The 26,476-nt window shown below is 36.7% G+C and overlaps 1 protein-coding gene across 1 annotated transcript in view; it reads left to right on the top strand.

Moving 5' to 3' along the window:
* LOC137283586 (glutamate receptor ionotropic, NMDA 2B-like) overlaps positions 1-26,476 on the top strand; it is a 55,986-nt gene that overhangs the window by 1,293 nt on the left and 28,217 nt on the right. Inside the window, exons 2-7 of the mRNA XM_067815164.1 lie at positions 8,181-8,395; positions 10,500-10,616; positions 20,663-20,805; positions 21,087-21,270; positions 22,567-22,705; positions 24,257-24,477. Coding sequence (XP_067671265.1) covers positions 8,181-8,395; positions 10,500-10,616; positions 20,663-20,805; positions 21,087-21,270; positions 22,567-22,705; positions 24,257-24,477 — 1,019 coding nt within the window. The remainder of the gene's footprint in view (positions 1-8,180; positions 8,396-10,499; positions 10,617-20,662; positions 20,806-21,086; positions 21,271-22,566; positions 22,706-24,256; positions 24,478-26,476) is intronic.

Raw genomic sequence — 26,476 nt, forward strand, 5'->3', positions numbered from 1 at the left:
AAGTGCAGTACTGCTCAGAACATCGTAAACTCACTAACTCACTCACTCACTTTCTCACAGATAACAAATGGGATTTGGTGGGCAGGTTTGCTGAACTGACACATGGCAACGTGTCTTAATTGATCAATGCTCATGCTGGAGTTCTCTGGATTGTTTTGGTCCAGGCTCGATTATCATTCAAGAACTTCCCGACCGCCACTCACTCACTCACTCACTCACTCACTCACTAAAACATGATCACTGTGTATTTCCCTTCACAAACACACCAGACGTTTCAACATACAATCACCTGTTAATATTACATGAACTATGACTTCAGTGATTAACCTTCCTATCATTCAACAATCTCAACACAACCATTATCTCCTTATCAGTGCAAAACAGGACATATCATGTCTTAAATACTCAAGGATATCTCATGCGAGTTGATGAAGCGATTAATTAATGCATTAACCAAGCTACGCCCGATTGTGCCAACGCCCTCCAATAATAGATGTTCATGTGGTCAGTCGAGCCAAGTCTGACCTTCGGTCAGTCTTCAATCACTGCGTTAATCACACTGAAAGCTTGTACAGTCAGGAACTGATTCATGCCAAGAGTTGGAAGCGAGGAATTACCACAGCTCTATCTGGATTAGTGCTAGTTTTGAGGTGCTAATCATATAAAGTGACGACATAACTCTGGCTCTCCATCTTTGCCTGCCCTAAAAATGTCACTTTTAGGAAGCTAGGAATGGCAGCAAATGTGCAATGCAAATAATTGCCAAATTCCTGGTTGCAAACAAAACCTGCTTAAACGCGTTTGTTTTATGATGCGGACCTGTCACCGATTTCAAACCCCATGTCAACGGGTACATCGACATGGGGTTAAGATGGCAGGTGAATGAATAGTAACTTGTTGAACTGACAAGTGAGTGTGTTAACGGGTGACTTTGTGATTCAGTGAGTGAGAGAGAACCAAGAGGAATTATATAAGTGATTGATAAATTAACACCGCATAGGTTTTTAATAATTGAACGTTAAGAGCCATGCAGCAGATAAGACATTTTTCCAATGTGTAAGTATAAATTTCAAGCATCATGTAAAGCAGCATAGAGCAAGAGCTTGGTGTAGGTGTAAAGAAAGACTGCTTCATGTAGAACATTTAAAAGTACAACCAAGCACCATGTAAGACATTTATTGTAAATCCTAGGTGGAAGTATGAAAACCATTCGCCATGTTACACATTAAGGAGTTAAAGAAAGGTGGAGTGTGAAAGAATGTGATGCATCATGTAAAACATTAAAGAGAAAAAAAAACTAGGTACAAGTATCAAAATTATGTACCATGTAAATCACTAAAAAGTATGAACTCGACAGAAGTATGAAAACCATGCACTACGTAAAACATTAAAGAGTAAAGTCTAGGAAACCATTCAACATGTAAAACATTAAAAAGTGTAAAATCTAGGTGGAAGTATGAAAATCATGCACCATGTAAAACATTTAAGAGTAAAGTCAAGGTGGAAGTATGAAAGTTATGCACCATATAAAACATTAAAGAGTAAAGTCTATATGGAAGTACGAAAACATTAAAGAGTAAAGTTTAGGTGGAAGTACGAAAACATTAAAGAGTAAAGTTTAGGTGGAAGTTTGAAAATCATGCACCATATAAAACATTACAGAGTAAAGTCTAGGTGAAAGTATGAAAATCATGCACCATGTAAGACATTACAGAGTAAAGCCTAGGTGGAAGTATTACGAATGAGCATGTCTTCATTGTATACATGTACATAACTAAGTAAATGTATGAGACTGATCCAACGTGGAATGCATCACAGAGTATAAACTAAGTGGCAGTATGAAAACTTTGTTGCATGTTCATGCTTAGGGTGAAAATAAGCAAAACCTTATTGAGAAACATCACGTATGAGAATGAGGCATAGTGTACCACGCGAAAGATCGAGACCGGCTTAGAAATAATCTTCAGCAACCCACGCTTGTCGTCAGAGGCGACTGACTGGTTTGGGTGATCACTCTCGCCGACTTGAATGATGCATATTATCGTTCCCCAACTCACTGGATCGATGCTCATGATGTCAATCTCCGGGCTATTTTTAGAGTGCAGTCATATAGCTGGAACATGTCTGAGTGCGGCCTTCAAGAACGAACAAAACACACAAAACGTTTGAACCAAGGTGGAAGTATGAAAATTACCCATCCTGTAATTATGCCATAAAGATTAAACCTTTAATGGAACTATCATAATTATATTTGGTGTTACACCCCATAGAACAAAATCTAGATGGAATTACTAAAATATGTTCTATGAATCACCTTACAGAGTAAAACCTATGTGGAGTTATGAGGTTATGAATAATATTACACCTTACTCAGTAAACCTTTACTTGAACGATATCAATGACGAGATGACCTTATTCTTTCCGACTTTCAGAAGGAAGTTTCTGGAAGCTTTAACATATCAGTTAAGTGATGAACAACTACTTTCCCAATGACGGAAAGACAAAATTATGACCCCATGCATTGTATTTTAGTGTGTATACAGTGTGTGATTCTAGTTGATCTTAAGTTGGCAGGATGACGGTCTGAAGTAACATTCTTGTGGTCGGTGTGAATATTTTGATATTGTGTCATCTGGAACTTTCTGCAAGGTGAAGGACGATTGTGCTGGTGCATGGGATCTAGTTTGCGGAAGGTGATCTGGGATAGCGGGTTGTAATCTTGTTTGTCGGTTGATTTCTGGTGTTATGCTCCTGATGTAGGCCTTACCAATCACCAAGGTATGCTTCTTCACAGCATTTGATCATTTGGACAGTATTTCAAGGAAGGCGTTTCACTCTTCTTGTAGGTTTGTTTTCCCAGGACCCTGATTCCTGAATTGTTGGTGTCGCCTGTACTCATACAGGATATTTTGATGAGCCTTCTAATGATCTCATATGTCACTCCCATGTATTTGAAGCATGCCGTAGATGGTCTTTGTGCCCCTATGGTTTGATGGGTCTGTGAATGTGGTTGAGTATCCCTGGTAATCTACGCAAGGGCTAAGGTAGTCTCATAAGAGTGATTTAGAGGTTCAACCGTAAAGCCAAATGCTCTTAACGTTTCTGCAGCTAGTAATGGTGGGTATGGTGGCAATATTGGTCCGTGCTATGTGTATTGCTAAATAATAACGACGACATTGACAGAATGTAAACACGTATACTGTTGACAGACTTGAACAGTCATATCCGATATATATTTGAAATTACAGGTTATTCTGACACACAGTCTGATATTCAGTCAGTTTTGTTGCAACTATTATGCAAATAGGATATGGTGTTACTTTGAGATATTTAATGATAGTAATTTCTTATCTATTTCGTTGTGCTTCTGGTGTAGACTCCTTTTAAAGTAAATGTGTGTTTGCTTGTGCAATGTCTGTATTTATGTTAATGGTATAGAAAATAATATGGAGAATAATCTGTACTATATGTTCCCATTCATCGTGCACGTGGTTGTTACTGGTGCCTAAAATTCATCAGGATGTTTCAGTTTTGGGAAAACCTATTTATGATCATCCGTCCCGGAGATTCTGATTCATACACACATGATATAGTCTGAAACGCACAACCTATACTTTCAGCTGGGATATCTCATGAATATAAAAATGTTTATCCTGTATATTTAGCAATAACACCAGTTGCGTCTACATTGAAAAACCAACTACGTGTATAATTTTGAAACAACATTTATTTTGGACAAACAACCAACATTAATGAGACAACACAGTCTGTGCTGCATCTTTTAAGACCCAAACCTAAGAAGCTGGCTGGAGCGTGTGTTCTTATTTCATATGCACGCTTAACTTTATAAAGCAAAGACGTTTCAAGCAGGAACATAGCATCTGCATGCTAACATGAGGCGTATTTTAAGAATATGCTTATTTAAGGTACTACGTTTAGAAATATGTACATCGCATAGTGCGGACTGTAGCTATTACACTTTTTCATTATTCTTGCCTACAGTGTACATGGTACATCTGCAATGCAGTGAAAAGTGATATGTGGCCAAACTGAACGAACTGAACTCTGAAAATGTTGAATATATATATTTATCTATTGATCCAAATGACAACTATGAAACATTCCTAGAGGTAAGAAGATTGTGAGTTTAATTTGACATTACAAAAATACCGTAACCTTTGAGACGTCATACTTCCAAAAAGTTCCCAACTGAAGGATGCTAAGACGTCTTTGCTCACATTCTTGTTCTGTGTTCAGTCGAAACGCATATAACCATACAACGAAATATGGTTATGAAACCATAATCCACATAATCTATTTTAAAACATTCCGCTCCCACTATGGGGGCATTCTTCATCATGAAACGTAAAGATATTAATCCAGTAAGCATTCTGTAGAAGGAAAATGGCAGTGGGTGTATCTCTCTGGCCCCGGTAAGCGCAGAGTCTCAGACAAACCACAACGACGCCATTCGTGATGATACAATCTCGGCTTTAATTCCATTCAAATGTGTTTACATTTACCTCAGTTTGTTCTTGTCCAAATGCCTTTTTATTGAACTTATTATCTTCCTAGGCGGCATCTGGCCGAACATCAGTTTCAAGAAAGCATAAAATATCATACGAATCATAGATACAAAACCATGCAGTGGAAATCGACAGAATTTTAAATTACTTAATGTTTCCCCAGTAGACGGGTCGTGTTTGCCTCCTTGCAGTTCAGGGCAAGCTCGAGGGAACATGTGCGTATAAAAAACAGTATGAGGTTGAATGTTACCACAGGAACAAGACGGATGTCTTGAAGCTCTGTGGTCTCTAATTTTGTATCGATTTTATAATTACTAGCATGATAATGATATGTTTAAGCTAAGAAGAATGTTTCAGTTGACTCATTCGATGGGTCTGCGTCAATATGCAGACTTAACATCACCAAAACAAGAAACACATCTACGGGGACCCTTTAATTGTCTAACGCATTTCTGTTTCATGTTAGTAATCTGATTGAACATATGTGGACTTGTGGATAACAAATATTGTGTTATGGATAAATACAACATGTTTTTGTATGTGATGAATTTTACAAAATCTGTAATGTAATGTTTGGTCTAATCCGTGATTTGTGTCACAGATCTGTCAGTTATTCACCAAACTGCAGAAGCCAATCCACATTCAAGACGTTTCAGCCGCATGGGTGTGATTAACGAAATTGCTCACATCAAACAGTTAATTGACCAATGACCTTATGACAACCATTTGACTCATTAGGAAAAGGCATTCAGAATTTTTTTATCTCGTTAAACCACTAGATGTGTTTTCACTATATTTTCCAGTTCTGAAAAGAAAAACCTCATGAGATCATACTGATTCGCCATTCTTCTGTATGATATTGATAATGTCGATATTCTGAAAGTGTCATATCCGCTGTATGTTCATTGACTTCAAGTGGCATGTAGTTTTAGGATTAGTTGCTCACTGAGTTATGTGAAAGTATGCGGGATTAAGCACGTGACGTACATGGTATGATATTTGAAAGAACGAAAAGGTAGGCTTAACCAACGATGAACACACACTGTGTATACATATATACATATGTGGTTCCCCTCACGTACCGTAGGTTTGCGAGATATGTACCCATCACGCCTTCAGTGGAACATTTTTAAAGCTTTGCAGAGGTTGCCTTTTCATTTTGATCGTCTCTTAATTATTCCGAGAAATCGGATATTGACATGCACTTGCGTGTGTTTGTGACTCCAAGAAGATACACTCATCTCTTCTCCAAAACTTTGCATCATCAACTTTCTCCCACTGGAAACTTAAATGTGATAGTGGATACTTGTTATTCTCTGGGTTGATGTTTAATTAATATTTGTTTTAATACCATTTTCATCACTCGTCGGAATAAGCAGAATTATACGATGTGTTGAGGTTATTAGTTCGTCATACAAGCACCTGTGAAGGTCACCGTTGATCACTGGATTGTCTGGTCCAGACTCAATTATTTACGGACCATCGCCATATAGCTGGAATATTGCTGAGTGCGGCATAAAATGAAACTCAATCATCATACAAGCATGTAACGTCACGAACAGTATTGCTAGATAACATGCACTTGACTTGATAACGACCTGCGAGGTGACTTACGACCGTGAATCAAATAATTGTTTCTATGGCTCTTCTGCTTTAGTCGGAAACTATTCAAAATATATATTTGAACATTAGAGCGTGGGTTATTTGTTGAATATCCACGACCTTTCATTTGCTCGAAATTGTATTGTTTTCGTTTGCCATAAATTTCCTTTCTCACGACAGTTGTACACGATGAACCTATAATTGAACTCGCGGCAGCTTTGAAATTGCCGATTTTTTCACCCTTGTCTCTGTCAAAAATGCCCTGGTGTATGCATTCATGGCCAACTTCCATGGGGTAATAAGTCACGTTAGACTTGATATGGTATCATCTAAGGAATTGAACCGTTGTACCTTTTTGTTTTTTCTAAGGTTGGTTTGGATTTGTTTTAGTGTTGATTTACACGGTGTCTTCTTATGGAACAGCGAGGACCATAATGTTTATTAGTCATGCATTGTGAGTTGCTGTACACTTATCTGAGTGAGTGAGTTAATATTTCATAATTCAATATCTCAGCCATACCGTGACGAAAACAATTCATATAATAAAATGAAAAAAATGTTGAAGGGTAAAACCTGTTGACGATGGACAGTAAAAACACTAGAATCTCACAGATATAAACATAAAACTACCATGAAAAACTAAAACATTGTAATTAAAGAAGACAATACGTTATAAAACACGGGCTATAGATCAAAAACAACTGATCGTATTCTGAATGCATGCATACATATGAGCATGAATATACCTAGGAAAGTATACGTATTATGCATTAATATAGTAAATATTATGTATACGTATTACGCATTTGCTGAAGAATAGTTTACTGATCATCACGGATGAATATATTTTAAGTTACTTTTGCATATTTATTGAAATCAAGTGGGCACTCATGTTATTTGATCATGTGTGTTTATGTAAAACGATCTACGGGAAACAGAAACATGTTATATGAAAAAGCTTACGATAATTCTGAGACATTGGGGTTGCAGAATGTATGACTGTGGACTCGATTCATAGGGTTTAATGGTTTGTAAGCAACTCTATTCACCGGTGTAACCAATTTTGTATGTGTCCAAACCCTGGCCTTATTCACACGTTTAGCTTACAATCTGTCATACAAATAGGATTGTTGTAATCTTACGTTCAACCTTATTTACTCACTCACTCACTCACCCCATGAACAAGTGCTCAAACCATCGACCATTGCATTCCAATCTTGATCTATAGCGTCGTGTTTAAATTATGCCTTTCATCATAATAACCATCATCACAAATGCACTGTGAAGTGGCACTGAGAAATAATGTTCCAAGTGTTATGCGTGAGTGAGTTAATATTTAACGTGACATCGGCAATATTTCAGTCATATCGTGATGAGAATTTGTTTGATACTGAAAGGAAATATGTATACACTATAAAAACCTGTCGTCAAAGGACAGCAAAATAACATTGCCAAGAATATCACAGTTACAATTAAAACTAGCGTGGAAAGTTAAAACTAATATCACTGTTTGGCCAATACAATATAGAATACTGACTATATACACATCCCCAACAACAGAAGGGAGCGTACAGTTTATTTGCCTCCTGCATGGACTCTAGCTGGATTTACACAATCCTTTAAGCTGTTAGGAATTTAGGAAATATAGCCAAACATTAAGAAGACACATATTCTACGATTAAAAATGTGGAAAGTTTTAATTTACTTGGAATGTTTGTGGACTTACGTACCCTCTCAGGGGGACAATGATTTTACATTACTTTAATCCCCTTAGAGGATCCAAGCGTTATGCACTGAACTTGTTTGTCTCTCTGTCTCCCTCTCCCCACTATCTCTCTCCCACGCGCACACACAGGTAGATAGATAGATGGACAAATAGATAGATAGATAGATAGATAGATAGATAGATAGATAGATAGATAGATAGACATATATACACTAAAAAGTAACCTTTTCCCCTCAACTCGCAACTGTCATTGCCTATGAATAATAAATGTATCACGTCAGGTCATTTTGTTTTCTCGCAACATCCAATGAATTCATTTCTTACAGACCCATTCCAAGACCAGGAACCTTCTGATTTCCCCCACCATCCACCACCAGGTGAAGGCGATGCTCAGCATGCTCGGCCGCTACAACTGGACCGACATTACCGTCGTCACCACCAACGAAACAGGTCATGATGACTTCATATCAGCAGTCAAAGACCTAACCAGAGTTCCAAAATCGGCAGACCCATATGATGACATCAACAACCCTAAACCAAGGTAATGGTCAATATTAGTTCTATACCATACGATGGGACCCGAGTGAGTGAGTGCGTGAGTGAGTGAGTTATAATTTAACATCACATCGGCAACATTCAGCCATATCGTGACGAGAACAATGAGTGAGCGAATGAGTTGAGTTTTAAGCCGCACTCAGCAATATTCCAGCTACATGACAGCGGTCTGTAAATAATCGAGTCTGGACCAGACAATCCAGTGATCAACAGCATCAGCATCGATCTGCGCAACTGGGAACCCATGTCAGCAAGCCTGACCACCCGATCCCGGACGAGAACAAAAATGATTATAAAGAATATGTATGTATTATGAAACCCGTCGTCAAAGTACGGTAAAACAACCAGAATATCACAATTCGAATTTAAAACTAGCATATGAAGTTAATACTATCAGGACAATTTGGACAAGACACCATATAAAAATAGGCTATAGATCACCAACAACTGAAGTTAGATCACCATACTAGGGACCAAGGGGACTTACATCACTTTTGCTACCACATAGACCGTTAAGCTGCTAGCGATTGTAAGAAATCGAAGGGACCCGAGAAGCCCCAGGTTAGAACTGGTCCCCTGTAGCCCATGCTTGTCATAATAGACGATCAACGGGATCGGGTGGTCCTGGTTGCTGATTCGGTTGACAATTCATGGTATCCCAACTGCGTAGATCGAGGTTCGTGTGGTTGATCACTGGATTGTCTGGTCCAGACTGGAATATCGGCCTTAAACTACAAGCAAACAAACAACAAAAACAAACCTAACGAGTGAGTGAGTTTAGTTTTACGTCGCACTCAGTTATATTCCAGCTATATGGTGGTAGTCTGTAAATAATCGAGTCTGGAACAGACAATACAGTGATCAACAGCATGAACATCGATCTGCGCAACTGGGAACCGATGACATATGTTAACCAAGTCAGCGAGCCTGACCACCCGAATCCGTTAGTCGCCTCTTAGGACAAGCATGGGTTGCTGGAGGTCTATTCTACCCCGGACCTTCACGGCTCCAAATGTTACGAAGGCTGCTTTGTTGTTTAATACCGCAATATTCCAGTTATACCAAGGAGACAATCGGAAACGTCATGTTCTATGTTTTGAAGTTGCCGTCTGTGCAGTTTCCCCTTAACTGCTGAACCGTATATGGCGCAACACTAATATCAACCACGTTCAGCACCCCGCAGTGAAGTAATCAAATTTTCCTTCATGATGTATTTGTTCTGGTTTTAGCTGTGCTTGTCATCCAGGTCGGTGGTCGGATGATAAAATGCAAAAATCATCGGGTTTCCGTTGGAGCAAATCGCCAGGGAGCGATATATTTTTACATATTTTTCTTCCTTGTACTGAAACTTTTTTTAGAAAGCATAATTGTGATGGACATCAGTTAGAAAAAGCAGTGATTCCTGAAGAAGATATTTTTTCTCTTTGGTATAACAGTTCTGATAATTTAATCGGTTCCAATCAAAATGGTAACGTTTTTGAAACACCAGGAACAGTATCTCGAGGACAGAAAATTATTAAAGAATTTTCCAAGGCCAAAGTAGACGCAAAATCCAAGAATGAGCGCACAAACATAATGAAGCCATGAGGATTCTGGACTGGCATATTCGCCCTGTGACTATTTGCTTTGTATGAAGTGACTACATTTGTCAAAACGTTGACTGGCGTCTTATCGTACCGGGTAGCGGTGTACATAATCCGTGATACACGATGGGCATTTGTAAGGATTTTGCGAACATCTGTCAAAAATAATTATAGTTCACATTGCCTAATGACTCTGGTTCTTGAATCCGGGGCTTCCATTTTGTCTGGAATACGTTTCTATTAAAGAAGGGACAAAGGTAAATATAGATAAGGCTTTGATTCCGTGCATTGGCATTCGACAGGAATCCATTTCATACTCAGCCATTCATTTGCTACTCAGTCCTGAATCAACATAAACATATGAGATGGTCGGAGTATATCAAATACCTCTGATTTTGCTTGGTGATAATATATAATGTATGCACATATAATATATTGTGGACTTGTTTTGGTCGCTATTATTTTTTGTGTTATTATATTACCTCTCCATAATTCTTTATTTTGTAGATTTCGCATTTTGGAGACGTTAATTTTGCGCAATGTGGGACATGAAGCCACGCTTTGTCAGCAAATGCAGAGTCTCATTGCGGCCGACTCCAGGATTATGCTCCTCTACAGCCGCAGGTATTGGTACTGTTGTACTGTTGTACGAGTAGTTAAAAAGCATACTTGTACAACGAAATATTCGTTGATAGGGAAGGAGTAATACATTCAGTCTTTCAAGAGTCAACATTCATCTCATGTCTCGCCACATCGTAAAGACTCCAATTTTAGGTGTCGCTTTCGCTTTTGAATCACAGACGAACATGGTTACTCATTCTGCCAAAATTTGAAAGAGCGTCATGCAATTCTTGCTCACTACTGGTTAAATCAAAGCTACAACTATCAACGCATCAAGAGAGCCATCAAAAAGGGCGTTCCCGAATGTCATCAAGCAAATAGTTGATTAGGTTTCCATAAATTTATGACGGATGCTAATCGTGCTCCAAGATACGCTTATCTGGTATCCCATACGTTCCCGAATGTCATCAAGCAAAGAGTAGATTGGGTTTACATAAATCTATGACGGATGCTAATCGTGCTCCAGGATACGCTTATCTGGTATCATATCTATTTTGAAAGTAATTCATAAACACTTCATCATGATTCATAATCCTGTTCTATCGACTTTGTTTTTTAGATTTCCTATGGATGTAGTATAGGTTTCGTCGCATATTTTTCATGACGCGACGCATATTTTGTTACTTCACTTCAGTACATGTATTTCAAACATTTTCTAAGCTAAATGAACGATTGCAGATGCAAACAGTTTCTGTTAACCTCAGTGTCTTACATTTCCTCTTAAGAAAAGGAGTCACATTTTTCTCCGTTTCCTAAAGAATAAACAATGCTGATATTAGCAATACCTTCTGGCAAATTCAAACCAGCGCGCCAATGTGAAATAGTCTTCTGATCCAGATAGTATGTATCCCAATGATTGCTTATGATTGCTTTTCATGTAATCAGGCAGTTTCACATATATATTTTGTAGGTATTTGATACCTGTGTTCATTTGTGTATGTATATATACGTGCATCAAGTATATGTGTACCATGTACGTATTCAGATATCTACTTTGTATCAAGAACGTATTTGAGACATATATATCATATATCATGTAAGTATGCAGATACAATACACATGTACCATATACGTATCAGGATAGGATGTATTCAGATATCTACTTTGTATCAAGAACGTATTTGAGACATATATATCATATATCATGTAAGTATGCAGATACAATACACATGTACCATATACGTATCAGGATAGGATGTATTCAGATATCTACTTTGTATCAAGAACGTATTTGAGACATATATATCATATATCATGTAAGTATGCAGATACAATACACATGTACCATATACGTATCAGGATAGGATGTATTCAGATATCTACTTTGTATCAAGAACGTATTTGAGACATATATATCATATATCATGTAAGTATGCAGATACAATACACATGTACCATATACGTATCAGGATAGGATGTATTCAGATATCTACTTTGTATCAAGAACGTATTTGAGACATATATATCATATATCATGTAAGTATGCAGATACAATACACATGTACCATATACGTATCAGGATAGGATGTATTCAGATATCTACTTTGTATCAAGAACGTATTTGAGACATATATATCATATATCATGTAAGTATGCAGATACAATACACATGTACCATATACGTATCAGGATAGGATGTATTCAGATATCTACTTTGTATCAAGAACGTATTTGAGACATATATATCATATATCATGTAAGTATGCAGATACAATACACATGTACCATATACGTATCAGGATAGGATGTATTCAGATATCTACTTTGTATCAAGAACGTATTTGAGACATATATATCATATATCATGTAAGTATGCAGATACAATACACATGTACCATATACGTATCAGGATAGGATGTATTCAGATATCTACTTTGTATCAAGAACGTATTTGAGACATATATATCATATATCATGTAAGTATGCAGATACAATACACATGTACCATATACGTATCAGGATAGGATGTATTCAGATATCTACTTTGTATCAAGAACGTATTTGAGACATATATATCATATATCATGTAAGTATGCAGATACAATACACATGTACCATATACGTATCAGGATAGGATGTATTCAGATATCTACTTTGTATCAAGAACGTATTTGAGACATATATATCATATATCATGTAAGTATGCAGATACAATACACATGTACCATATACGTATCAGGATAGGATGTATTCAGATATCTACTTTGTATCAAGAACGTATTTGAGACATATATATCATATATCATGTAAGTATGCAGATACAATACACATGTACCATATACGTATCAGGATAGGATGTATTCAGATATCTACTTTGTATCAAGAACGTATTTGAGACATATATATCATATATCATGTATGTATGCAGATACAATACACATGTACCATATACGTATCAGGATAGGATGTATTCAGATATCTACTTTGTATCAAGAACGTATTTGAGACATATATATCATATATCATGTAAGTATGCAGATACAATACACATGTACCATATACGTATCAGGATAGGATGTATTCAGATATCTACTTTGTATCAAGAACGTATTTGAGACATATATATCATATATCATGTAAGTATGCAGATACAATACACATGTACCATATACGTATCAGGATAGGATGTATTCAGATATCTACTTTGTATCAAGAACGTATTTGAGACATATATATCATATATCATGTAAGTATGCAGATACAATACACATGTACCATATACGTATCAGGATAGGATGTATTCAGATATCTACTTTGTATCAAGAACGTATTTGAGACATATATATCATATATCATGTAAGTATGCAGATACAATACACATGTACCATATACGTATCAGGATAGGATGTATTCAGATATCTACTTTGTATCAAGAACGTATTTGAGACATATATATCATATATCATGTAAGTATGCAGATACAATACACATGTACCATATACGTATCAGGATAGGATGTATTCAGATATCTACTTTGTATCAAGAACGTATTTGAGACATATATATCATATATCATGTAAGTATGCAGATACAATACACATGTACCATATACGTATCAGGATAGGATGTATTCAGATATCTACTTTGTATCAAGAACGTATTTGAGACATATATATCATATATCATGTAAGTATGCAGATACAATACACATGTACCATATACGTATCAGGATAGGATGTATTCAGATATCTACTTTGTATCAAGAACGTATTTGAGACATATATATCATATATCATGTATGTATGCAGATACAATACACATGTACCATATACGTATCAGGATAGGATGTATTCAGATATCTACTTTGTATCAAGAACGTATTTGAGACATATATATCATATATCATGTATGTATGCAGATACAATACACATGTACCATATACGTATCAGGATAGGATGTATTCAGATATCTACTTTGTATCAAGAACGTATTTGAGACATATATATCATATATCATGTATGTATGCAGATACAATACACATGTACCATATACGTATCAGGATAGGATGTATTCAGATATCTACTTTGTATCAAGAACGTATTTGAGACATATATATCATATATCATGTAAGTATGCAGATACAATACACATGTACCATATACGTATCAGGATAGGATGTATTCAGATATCTACTTTGTATCAAGAACGTATTTGAGACATATATATCATATATCATGTAAGTATGCAGATACAATACACATGTACCATATACGTATCAGGATAGGATGTATTCAGATATCTACTTTGTATCAAGAACGTATTTGAGACATATATATCATATATCATGTAAGTATGCAGATACAATACACATGTACCATATACGTATCAGGATAGGATGTATTCAGATATCTACTTTGTATCAAGAACGTATTTGAGACATATATATCATATATCATGTAAGTATGCAGATACAATACACATGTACCATATACGTATCAGGATAGGATGTATTCAGATATCTACTTTGTATCAAGAACGTATTTGAGACATATATATCATATATCATGTAAGTATGCAGATACAATACACATGTACCATATACGTATCAGGATAGGATGTATTCAGATATCTACTTTGTATCAAGAACGTATTTGAGACATATATATCATATATCATGTAAGTATGCAGATACAATACACATGTACCATATACGTATCAGGATAGGATGTATTCAGATATCTACTTTGTATCAAGAACGTATTTGAGACATATATATCATATATCATGTAAGTATGCAGATACAATACACATGTACCATATACGTATCAGGATAGGATGTATTCAGATATCTACTTTGTATCAAGAACGTATTTGAGACATATATATCATATATCATGTAAGTATGCAGATACAATACACATGTACCATATACGTATCAGGATAGGATGTATTCAGATATCTACTTTGTATCAAGAACGTATTTGAGACATATATATCATATATCATGTAAGTATGCAGATACAATACACATGTACCATATACGTATCAGGATAGGATGTATTCAGATATCTACTTTGTATCAAGAACGTATTTGAGACATATATATCATATATCATGTAAGTATGCAGATACAATACACATGTACCATATACGTATCAGGATAGGATGTATTCAGATATCTACTTTGTATCAAGAACGTATTTGAGACATATATATCATATATCATGTAAGTATGCAGATACAATACACATGTACCATATACGTATCAGGATAGGATGTATTCAGATATCTACTTTGTATCAAGAACGTATTTGAGACATATATATCATATATCATGTAAGTATGCAGATACAATACACATGTACCATATACGTATCAGGATAGGATGTATTCAGATATCTACTTTGTATCAAGAACGTATTTGAGACATATATATCATATATCATGTAAGTATGCAGATACAATACACATGTACCATATACGTATCAGGATAGGATGTATTCAGATATCTACTTTGTATCAAGAACGTATTTGAGACATATATATCATATATCATGTAAGTATGCAGATACAATACACATGTACCATATACGTATCAGGATAGGATGTATTCAGATATCTACTTTGTATCAAGAACGTATTTGAGACATATATATCATATATCATGTAAGTATGCAGATACAATACACATGTACCATATACGTATCAGGATAGGATGTATTCAGATATCTACTTTGTATCAAGAACGTATTTGAGACATATATATCATATATCATGTAAGTATGCAGATACAATACACATGTACCATATACGTATCAGGATAGGATGTATTCAGATATCTACTTTGTATCAAGAACGTATTTGAGACATATATATCATATATCATGTAAGTATGCAGATACAATACACATGTACCATATACGTATCAGGATAGGATGTATTCAGATATCTACTTTGTATCAAGAACGTATTTGAGACATATATATCATATATCATGTAAGTATGCAGATACAATACACATGTACCATATACGTATCAGGATAGGATGTATTCAGATATCTACTTTGTATCAAGAACGTATTTGAGACATATATATCATATATCATGTAAGTATGCAGATACAATACACATGTACCATATACGTATCAGGATAGGATGTATTCAGATATCTACTTTGTATCAAGAACGTATTTGAGACATATATATCATATATCATGTAAGTATGCAGATACAATACACATGTACCATATACGTATCAGGATAGGATGTATTCAGATATCTACTTTGTATCAAGAACGTATTTGAGACATATATATCATATATCATGTAAGTATGCAGATACAATACACATGTACCATATACGTATCAGGATAGGATGTATTCAGATATCTACTTTGTATCAAGAACGTATTTGAGACATATATATCATATATCATGTAAGTATGCAGATACAATACACATGTACCATATACGTATCAGGATAGGATGTATTCAGATATCTACTTTGTATCAAGAACGTATTTGAGACATATATATCATATATCATGTAAGTATGCAGATACAATACACATGTACCATATACGTATCAGGATAGGATGTATTCAGATATCTACTTTGTATCAAGAACGTATTTGAGACATATATATCATATATCATGTAAGTATGCAGATACAATACACATGTACCATATACGTATCAGGATAGGATGTATTCAGATATCTACTTTGTATCAAGAACGTATTTGAGACATATATATCATATATCATGTAAGTATGCAGATACAATACACATGTACCATATACGTATCAGGATAGGATGTATTCAGATATCTACTTTGTATCAAGAACGTATTTGAGACATATATATCATATATCATGTAAGTATGCAGATACAATACACATGTACCATATACGTATCAGGATAGGATGTATTCAGATACGTCAGATATCATGTAAGTATATAGATACATTATGTACCATGCACGTATTGAGGTACACGTGCTCCATGTTCGTATTGGAGTCCGTAAGGATTCAGATACTCGGGTATCATTTACATATTCAGATATAATGTGTGCTATGTTCGTATTCAGATACATGTGTATCATGTCCATGTATACGATCCTGCCTACACGCGTTCCCCACCAGTAACAGTGCTCACTCATCATGGCTGTATGCGTAATTCAGACAAGTGGATTATTCTGCAGCAGTTATATATGCATTTCAGTGAGCAACAACTCCTCTGATCTATCCGCCGTTGTCAGAGCAACACCCTAATCAGTATCTAGGTAATACAGTTGTCGAGATGCTGCAACAAAAGATGTATGATGTAGTTCTTCTTATTCATCATTTATGACACAGATGATTAATAGAAATTATTGGAATCTATACCAAGAGATCTACTCACTATTGAAACTATATATACACACACACACATGTGTGTGTGTGTGTGTGTGTGTGTGTGTGTGTGTGTGTGTGTGTGTGTGTGTGTTTGTGTGTGTGTGTGTAAACTAGTAATGATACCCAAGAATCACAGAGATAGGTACAGGTTTTCATGTTAATATTCCATTGTCGAAGAGACATAAAATAGAACTCAGTGTGTGTGAATATGTAATATGAAGCGTTTGAAGCCTGACGGGTTTTGTTCTTTGCCTAAACATAGTTCATTTGCTAGATAGTGAGTAGCATTTATACAGCCATGTGTATACTATGATTGTTTCAAAGTTCTGGTGTTTTACCTAAACCAATCAATGATGTGTAACCCATATTCGTATGTACCGTATAATTACCTGTGTGAAATGCATGGAGCATCATATGAACTCTGCACCATTCATAAATTGAAAAATGAAACAATTCCTTTGAACTTCCTCCAAATGACAACAGAGACACTCCTCATTTCAATCGTTATCATCTTGGAGTGTGTTGTTAGCTTGACATAGTTTTGAGTTAAGGAGCATGAGGTCAGTTTTTCTTCGTATGTTAATATGTTTGGTTTTGTCAGTAAAATACCCGTTTGTCGTAACACGCGTTGGCTGGGCGTCAGTTCCATGAAGAAAAAAATGATTTAGGTAACCGACTTTTTTGTAATTGCAAAGTCTCTAACCAACTCGTTGGTATTGAGTGCCTAGCTGCTTGGGTGTGAGTGCTTGGGTTCGATATGCGTCTTGAAACATAAGCTAAGACCCTTTTTCATCAATGATGTGGGCCTAGATGGTAAATCCTTTAATCTAAATCCTTTGCACCGTCTGGGAAGGAGATTGAAGCAATCAAGAGTTTTATACATTTTCTAGCATATCACGGGGAAAGGCACAGAGCTATCGGCATATATTTTGTCTACCCTATTTTCGTTGTAAGAATGTTGAGGTATCGTTTATCAGGGAATATATTGGATAGTGATTCAGGAGATTTTAACTGCTGTACATAGTTATATTGAGTTGGAGCCGACGTCTCGGGACAAATCCATGTGTTCCTGCAGATGGTTAGTTCTAAGTTTAAAATAGTTAAGCATATTGTGACAGGTTTAACAAATATATTGTTTCGAATAATATACGTCCTACGTTCTGAGGCTGATTAGACGAGGGATGTTGTCTAACAGTGTATTTTCAAGCCCGATAAGAGTATGTTAGTGAGTTTGGCTAAACAAGATTGTTTCGTCAAAGGCTTGATAATGTAGGGTGGTGCCTAGCGACAAGAAGCTATCCGTGGAACCCTCATGCAAGGTATTGTCATAATAAGCATTGGATGTTCCTGAACTTTGGATTCGAATACGCGACACGCAGATCACAGTTTGGCTCAAAGACCGATACATCATCCATCGAGTTATTGCTTAGTTGTCATTCAGTTTCTTTCTCACAAATGTAATTTATAGGGCTTATAAAAGAAATCCTTTCGATGTAATGTGGCGCCGGCGCGGTCGTGAAATATACAACAAACACGCTCACAGTGTCTTGCCAGACACTATCTACGAAAAGATACGAATAATAGTAACGAGTATAAAAAAATCGTTTCATGCTTCAGCTTCAACTCTTCTCAGAGGCGCAAGTCAAAGAATTCTTTAAGACCAGAGAGTTTTATTGAAACGGCTACACTTAATTGAAAGTTGAATACTTTCGCACACCGAGAGACTACTCAAGCATCATCAAAACCAACAACTGACCTAAATACCATAATCTGAAAACAAAATATTGCAGTCCAGTGAAAATCCAATTCTAAAAAATGAGGAAATACGTCTTCAAGCTAGGCGCGTGTGTTATTGAAGCGTTAAATTCCATCTTCGCATGGTTGACTTGTGACGTTGGAAGCAATGTCCTCAGAGACCCGGGGATGCAGTTTCACGGAATGGTGCCACAGGAAAATGAGTGCTCACACGATGGAACGTGTAGGCGAAATGACTTTCACACCTATCATATCACCCTATTTATTCTATATTTTTTCAAGTTTTATTTGGATGTCTTTTACAAAAAAAACAACACACACACACCACACATTTAGGATATAAGAGTGTAATAATGTCCCTGCATGTTTGAAAATGATCCTTGTTTGTTACATTTCTTTTCTTGTCTTTCCGTGGTGTACGTTTGTTATGGATTCCAACTATCACCATGTTCATACATATTGTACATAAATCTCCAATGCCAGCATATATGCATGTTTGTTGGTCATAAAAACGTGATGCATGGAAGAAAGAAGGAAATGCTTTCGCTATTCGGACAATGTCTCATTGTATTTTATTGATAGAAAATTGACAGGAAAGCCAATGAATATTTCTGAACTGACAGAAGCCACTGAACCCGCGTCGGAAATACTGACACAGACGCCTATACGTCACATTTGGCAGCTTCGCAAATTCTTGTGAAAATGACTCGAGGGATGAACATAAACTACCATAGAGTTCATCAGCTAGCACTTCAAGATGACATGATGGTGTAAAGGTTTCAAAAACAAAGACTCCAACGTAGTCTTGATCAGAAACTCTGAAGATGCTATAAACCCATGATCTATGTGTCAACCTTTTTGTCTTGTGGGTCTACTAAAGAGATTGATTGTCAAGTTCATGTACGAATTGGTAAACAATGTCACTTGCCTTCGTAGTTGTGGCACAACTGACGTGAAAATATTTTAATTTAAAGTACTGTGCGCAAAACGAGGTAATGATGTACGTTAATCTGGTGTTTTTCCTTGAGAATCCCGTCGCGTGCCATGTCAGTCGACTAGTGAGGATTAGGTGTATGCATTTGATAACCTAGCTGGATCTCGTTCACCGAAAGTCCTTCCCTACAACTAGCGGTGGTTAAAGCGATAGCTCGTCTCGCCAAAGACCCGTATTCTGTTCCCCGTATCGGCGCGATGTGTGATCTATTTCTCTTGTTTTCCACCTTGATATTGCTGGAAAATTGCAAAGAGCGCACTCACTCACTTTCCCTTTAAGTACAAACAATATAACCCCAAACCCCCACACAAACAACCCAATGCCCTAAAACTTAACTGGGCTGTTCCCTGGTCGATTTGGAACTCCAGAATAAAGTAGCTATATCATTACTGTGGCTTGTTATAGTATTCACCCACTCTAATTTTTTAGACGATTGCCATTGACATAAACATGTTCTTTTACAGGTCACAAACATACGCCATCATGGAATGCGCGCGCAAATTGCAAATTACGGGATCTGAATATGTGTGGATTTTATCGATGGATTCCGTACCCAAAAACACCAAAACCTGGGTCACTCCGACCAGGCTGCCGTACGGATTGTTCGGTACGTGCGTACATTGCAATAGGGAAAACATTTGTGGCACAGTTGCATCTGTAGGAAGCGATACATATTTAAGTGTCACATGTATAAACAAAACACTACAATCAGCGTATACGAGCAGCCACATGAAACCTGTACATTTTGCTAGACCTACTTTATATGAACTCATTTGAAGTTCACACAGTCTAACCTGCGTTAACTTAATTTCACAAATTCATTCAATGGTAAATAACAACATGACCTCGGTTTTTCTTGTCTTGGAGTAATTGTCAGTTAAAATCTAGGTGTGTGGTACGACTACGGGAAGAGGGCTATGACAGAGGCCATAGATACAGGTGTTGAAATATGGACAAACGCACTCAAGATGTTAACGAAGGATGCGGGCAGCAGCATCAACTTCCAGACACCTAAGTTCACCTGCAGCAGCAACAACACTGGCTTCTGGACAGAGGGTGCAAATATGTATGAGTGAGTACGTGGACTACCGACTACTTCGTAGATGAGAATGTGTCTAAAGAAATTACGAAAAGATATAAAAGGAAAACCGTTCACTGAGACTTTTTAGGAGACAGTTTTTATATTGGGCAGTGTACTTTACGTCAAATATTGTATTCATGCTGTAATTAAGGAAACAAACAAGCGGTATAAAAAGTTAAGACGACATACGTGACCCTAAAACGTCACATTGTACTTCCCAATTCAAAGGCGATGTGGTTGCTTAGTGGCCAAAGAGTTTGCTCGTCACCTCGACGACCCGGTCTGATTCCGCACATGTGTGAAGCCCATTTCCACATATATATTTTCCACGCTCTTCAGCCTCGGTGCTCGTAATGCTGTTTGAAATACAAACGTTGCAGAAGTTTTGTTTCGCTGAATACCTTTGCAAGGAGCATTATTACACCATCTTAACCACACAATTTCTGGACAGTATCTTGATGTCGGGATTTGCAACTACAAATTATATGCCCCATGTGGCCACAAATAATTCTACGTTTATAGTCCTACTTTCAAGAATATAAAGTCGGTCCCCATCGACCCAGCGTCGATAACGCGTGTGGGTTATCTCAAAGATGTAGGTGTTTGACGTCAAACCATAAATGGTTGGCCATTCTTAGGTTTTGAGAGACCAGTTATTTCATGTTCTGTGTTGAGATTATGAATCTTATGAAAATAATGAGATGGGTTGGTGAATATTTATTTTTTGTTTGCAACCAAAGACTAACTTGTCTGAAACATGTGTCTAGGAATGAAATACATTTCACAACGTTATAATATAATTCGATACATAAATGTGGAGGATAGGATTTATGTTCTTGGGGGAATCAAACAAGAATCAGGCACCCTCTCGGTGAGGAATAATATCGATTACTTTAAAAAGATATATTCACAAATTGCAAGCGAAAATGGACACGTCCAGATTCCTCAGGATGCAGTGGTCTCCAAACATTACAGCGACATATAACGCGTACGTGTGATTGATTATGACAAAATATGACAAAAAATACATTTACTTAAAAGCCAAAATATAAAAAACCCACACAAACACGCAAATGTTTACCCAGCAGTTGCCGAAAATATTAATGGTCGCATTTAAATGCCGACAATTTCATATAGCAAGATGATTATCCCTATTTGCATCGGCAATAAACATAGCATTCGAATGGTGGTGTTAATTTCGGCAATAAATATTGATTAATCTGCGTCAAAGAATAACTACAGATTCTACAAGAAAACTAATGAGATATTAATATTTGCGTTCCGTAGGAAACTTCGAAGTGTTTCTTTCACGAGTAAGTGGGGACAGGAAATCGACTTCAATGATGCCGGGCAGCTAATGCACCCCAAACTGAAGATCATCAATATACAAAGAAACGGTCTAAAAGGAGGCAAAAACTGGACTGTGGTATGTTTTTCATTTCCCAGTGTTCTTTCTCTGATAATCAGTTATCTATTTAAACCATCTAACCATATGTTTGAACAAACTGTGTCCATAGTCATATTTGAATATTAATTTTAGTATATATTTTACACAAAACTTTTAAAGGTAGTTGTTATGGAAACATATTTTAATTGAAATGTAAGGCAATGTTAAATTGTCATATGTTTACGTTAGACCTTTACGTTTTGGATGATACGTTGCAGACTCTTTGACAATGGTCGCATGGTCTAGTGTGCCTGTGAAGAACAGTGTTAGACTTCATCTTCAGTAACCCATGGTTGTCGTGAGAGGCGACTAACGTGATCGAGTGACTTGGTAGACATGTGTCACCATGTCATAATACCCAATTTGCTTAGATCGATGCTCATGCTGTTGATCACTGGATTGTCTTGTCCAGACTCCATTATTTGCACAGCGCCGCCATTTATATTTGAGTGCGGCGTTTAACTACAAGAAACTTCATTATTGAAATAGTTATGCTTTGTAATATAAGGCAATTGTCATACGTTTTCGTTTATTTTTTTCACGATAAGTTACACACACTGTATGGTATTGATCCATAATCACACATTCATATGGTCTAGAGCGAACCATACATCGATATCTCCTGATTAGGGAGAGGGTTTTGTCATTTGTTGTTTCACTAATCGAGTAGTATGATGAAAAAAAACCCCAAACCTTATATCAGCCAAACTATAAACGCACGTACTTTTAACAATTACACACCGGAAAAAGTCTTTATTTGGAAAAATATATTCCTACGCCGTAATATTCTAAAGAAAGTCTACACAGTCACGTTTACCGGACAAATTAAAGTACGGTTCGCTCTCTTCCATTTGTATCTCGCCCTTTGTAATTTACGCCACCTGAAAATGATTAAGACATAATCCTTTCGAAATCGTGTGCATACTCACGCTGCTTTCTTTTGCTACACAGTTTCTAACTATAAAAGGCAAAACAATTCTTCTCAACTGTGTTTTTATGAATGAAAACTACAGACTAAAAAATGCCATTGATAATTCATTTTGTTTATATTTCCATGCGTTTCTGTAAGAAATCGGTATACGGTATTTATAGATTTTTTCGAAGACGAAACTCCAGATGTTATGATTTATTATCTCAGTAAAATACAAAGTCGAAAAAAGTCCAAATCCAAACTATACTCTACGACACAGATATGTTCGTAATCATTTCCTACGGCCATGATAATTCCGAACAAACCAGGCAGTTTTTATCGTTTTTTCGCAAGATGACTCAAAGAGATAAAGCTCTTGAGAATAAAAAGCACCATTCAGAAGCGCCTCCATATATTGCAATCTCAATTATCCCGCAAAAATATGTTACAGTTTTTTTTATCTCCACAAACCAGTCACCTGGAATTGCAACAAAACCATACTTAGAAAACGAAAGAAAGTAAGTTGCATTCAATAAGATTTTCAGATTTTAATTTCGCACTTTTCAGATGTGTTTTTATTTATTTTTTATTGTCAAAGGAGGTGTTATGTATGCTTCAAGGTCGGTCACTGGACACGAGAAGGCTTGTCCATGCGTCGCATCACGTGGCCAGGGGAGGCTCTTGGTCCACCAAGGGGGAAACCAAAACGTCGTTTTCTCAGAATAGCCACGCTAAGAGAGAACCCGTATGTTATCTATAAAGAGATGCCGCATGGCGGAAAATGCGGGCCACACACTGTCGCCTGCGAAATATACCCCAGAGATAAAGAGACCTTCAAACGGTGAGTAGCAGCATTTTTGAATGAATTGGTAATGGTGGTGTTCTGGACTATTGATATTGCATCGTTTGCTTTTTCAGAGAACAATAAACCGGATATATAACGGGCGTCTGCAAATAATCGAGTCTCGATCAGACAATCCAGTGACTGACATTATGAGCTTGACCATACGATCTCGTTAGTCGTATCTTACTCGAGTGTGTGTGTGTGTGTGTGTGTGTGTGTGTTGAATTAATGGTTAAAGCGTTCTCTCGACACGTTCGTTTCTCACATAGGTACAATGTGAAGCCCAGTATCCTCCACCCTGATGTTGCAGGCAAATAACTAATAGCGGCGAAAACCGTACTCTCTCACTCACTGACAATGTTGAATCAGTTGAGAGTAACAAAGACTATTTACAACCCTAACGATAAATAATATTACCGCTGATACTATGGCAATATGTAGTCACCAGACAGTTCATCATGTTTATGTCAGATTTTACTAAATTAAATTTATATAGTTGCCGGGCATGTCCTTACAGCCATTCTACAAGGGCAAATTTATTTGTGTGCAATCCTCGTGTCCGAAAACACTTGCATAAACTGATTTGTTCGTCACAAAGATGGTTTTGCAATCATATTAAGCTTTTTTTGAGAACCAAGGCAAGTTTCCTTACTAATCAACTATTCCAATGAACAGCATTGGACTTAGCATGCATCCCCAGCGGACCCCGGAAGCAATAGTATACGTAATTTCCCTCTGTTCATTGTCATTGCAAATATGTAATTGTTTTATATATTTCCAAGAGTATAGTCTAGTCGATCTAAGCAAGAAGGCTTTGAAGAATTTGAAAACTATCAAACCCTGCAACCCTCTGCGTTACCAAGGGAGTCAGAAGGGCTGCAATACCTGTAGCAAACTCGTGTTCTCTGCGAATATCAGTCAAGGGATCGAACGGTATCAAATAGAAGGCAGCGGAAACAACTTGGAGTCTGCCTAAGTTTGCACTGGAGAGTGTCATTCCTTGAGATTCGCATATTTGCCGTCTGCCTCCAGATACTTGTCACTCAGATTACTGTCAAAAGAGACAGATGGTTCAGTTATCTGAGTGATTTCATTAGATTGTTTAACCACGGTCAGGTTTGTTGGTCTAGATACGTGTAATGATGACTGACATTTCCAACGGAATCATATCATACTCCATTAAGCCCTCTGTATATACTGGTCCGGGTGAAAATTGGTTTTTAGCAACCCACACAGCAGAGTCGCTGACCTGGTAGACACATGCCAACATGTCATGCTCTCCCTATTTCGTAGTTTAATGTTCATGCTGTTGATCCCTGGATTACCTGGTAAGGAGTCGATTATTTACAGACATCCACCTTATAGCTTGAATATTGTTGAGTGTCTCGTTAAACAACAAACTTACCAACCAACATATTATGGATATTCTGGTTCGTACTTTGGATATATTTTATGAAAAAGTCATTATTTTAATAATATATTTATTTCAGTATGACTGACTGGATTGCATTGTCTCTACTCAGAGGTTTACCGATACTGAATGCAATTTAAGTAGGCTGAGAACAGTTGATATTTGATACACGCGCAACATTCGTAATTCAATTGGAATCAATAAATCAACGATACGTGATAAAATAAACCGTGTTTGATGATGCTTTAACGTTAAGATCTTTTTGTTTGTTTAGCCATAATGTTATTTCGTGTAGGGATAATATTAAAAGCTACAGTGATAAAGATTTATTTGAAGATTATTTTATTTATAAAATGCTTCGAGTTTCATGCTCATCCACGCAATGTCGTTAGGCAATGAACAGAATCAGTATCATGTTGTATACATGATTGAGTGAGGTTTCGCTTGAGCTGTAGTTGGTTTTACGTAGCTTTGGAACTGTTTGACATCTCCAGTGATAACGTTCGGAGATAACGATTCTGAATGAAAAAATGATAATAAATGGACAGTTGCTAGATGTGATTAATTATTTTTGTAGTCATTTGG

The sequence above is a fragment of the Haliotis asinina genome, chromosome 5 (assembly GCF_037392515.1).
Source record: "Haliotis asinina isolate JCU_RB_2024 chromosome 5, JCU_Hal_asi_v2, whole genome shotgun sequence".
Classification (NCBI taxonomy): Eukaryota; Metazoa; Mollusca; class Gastropoda; order Lepetellida; family Haliotidae; genus Haliotis; species Haliotis asinina.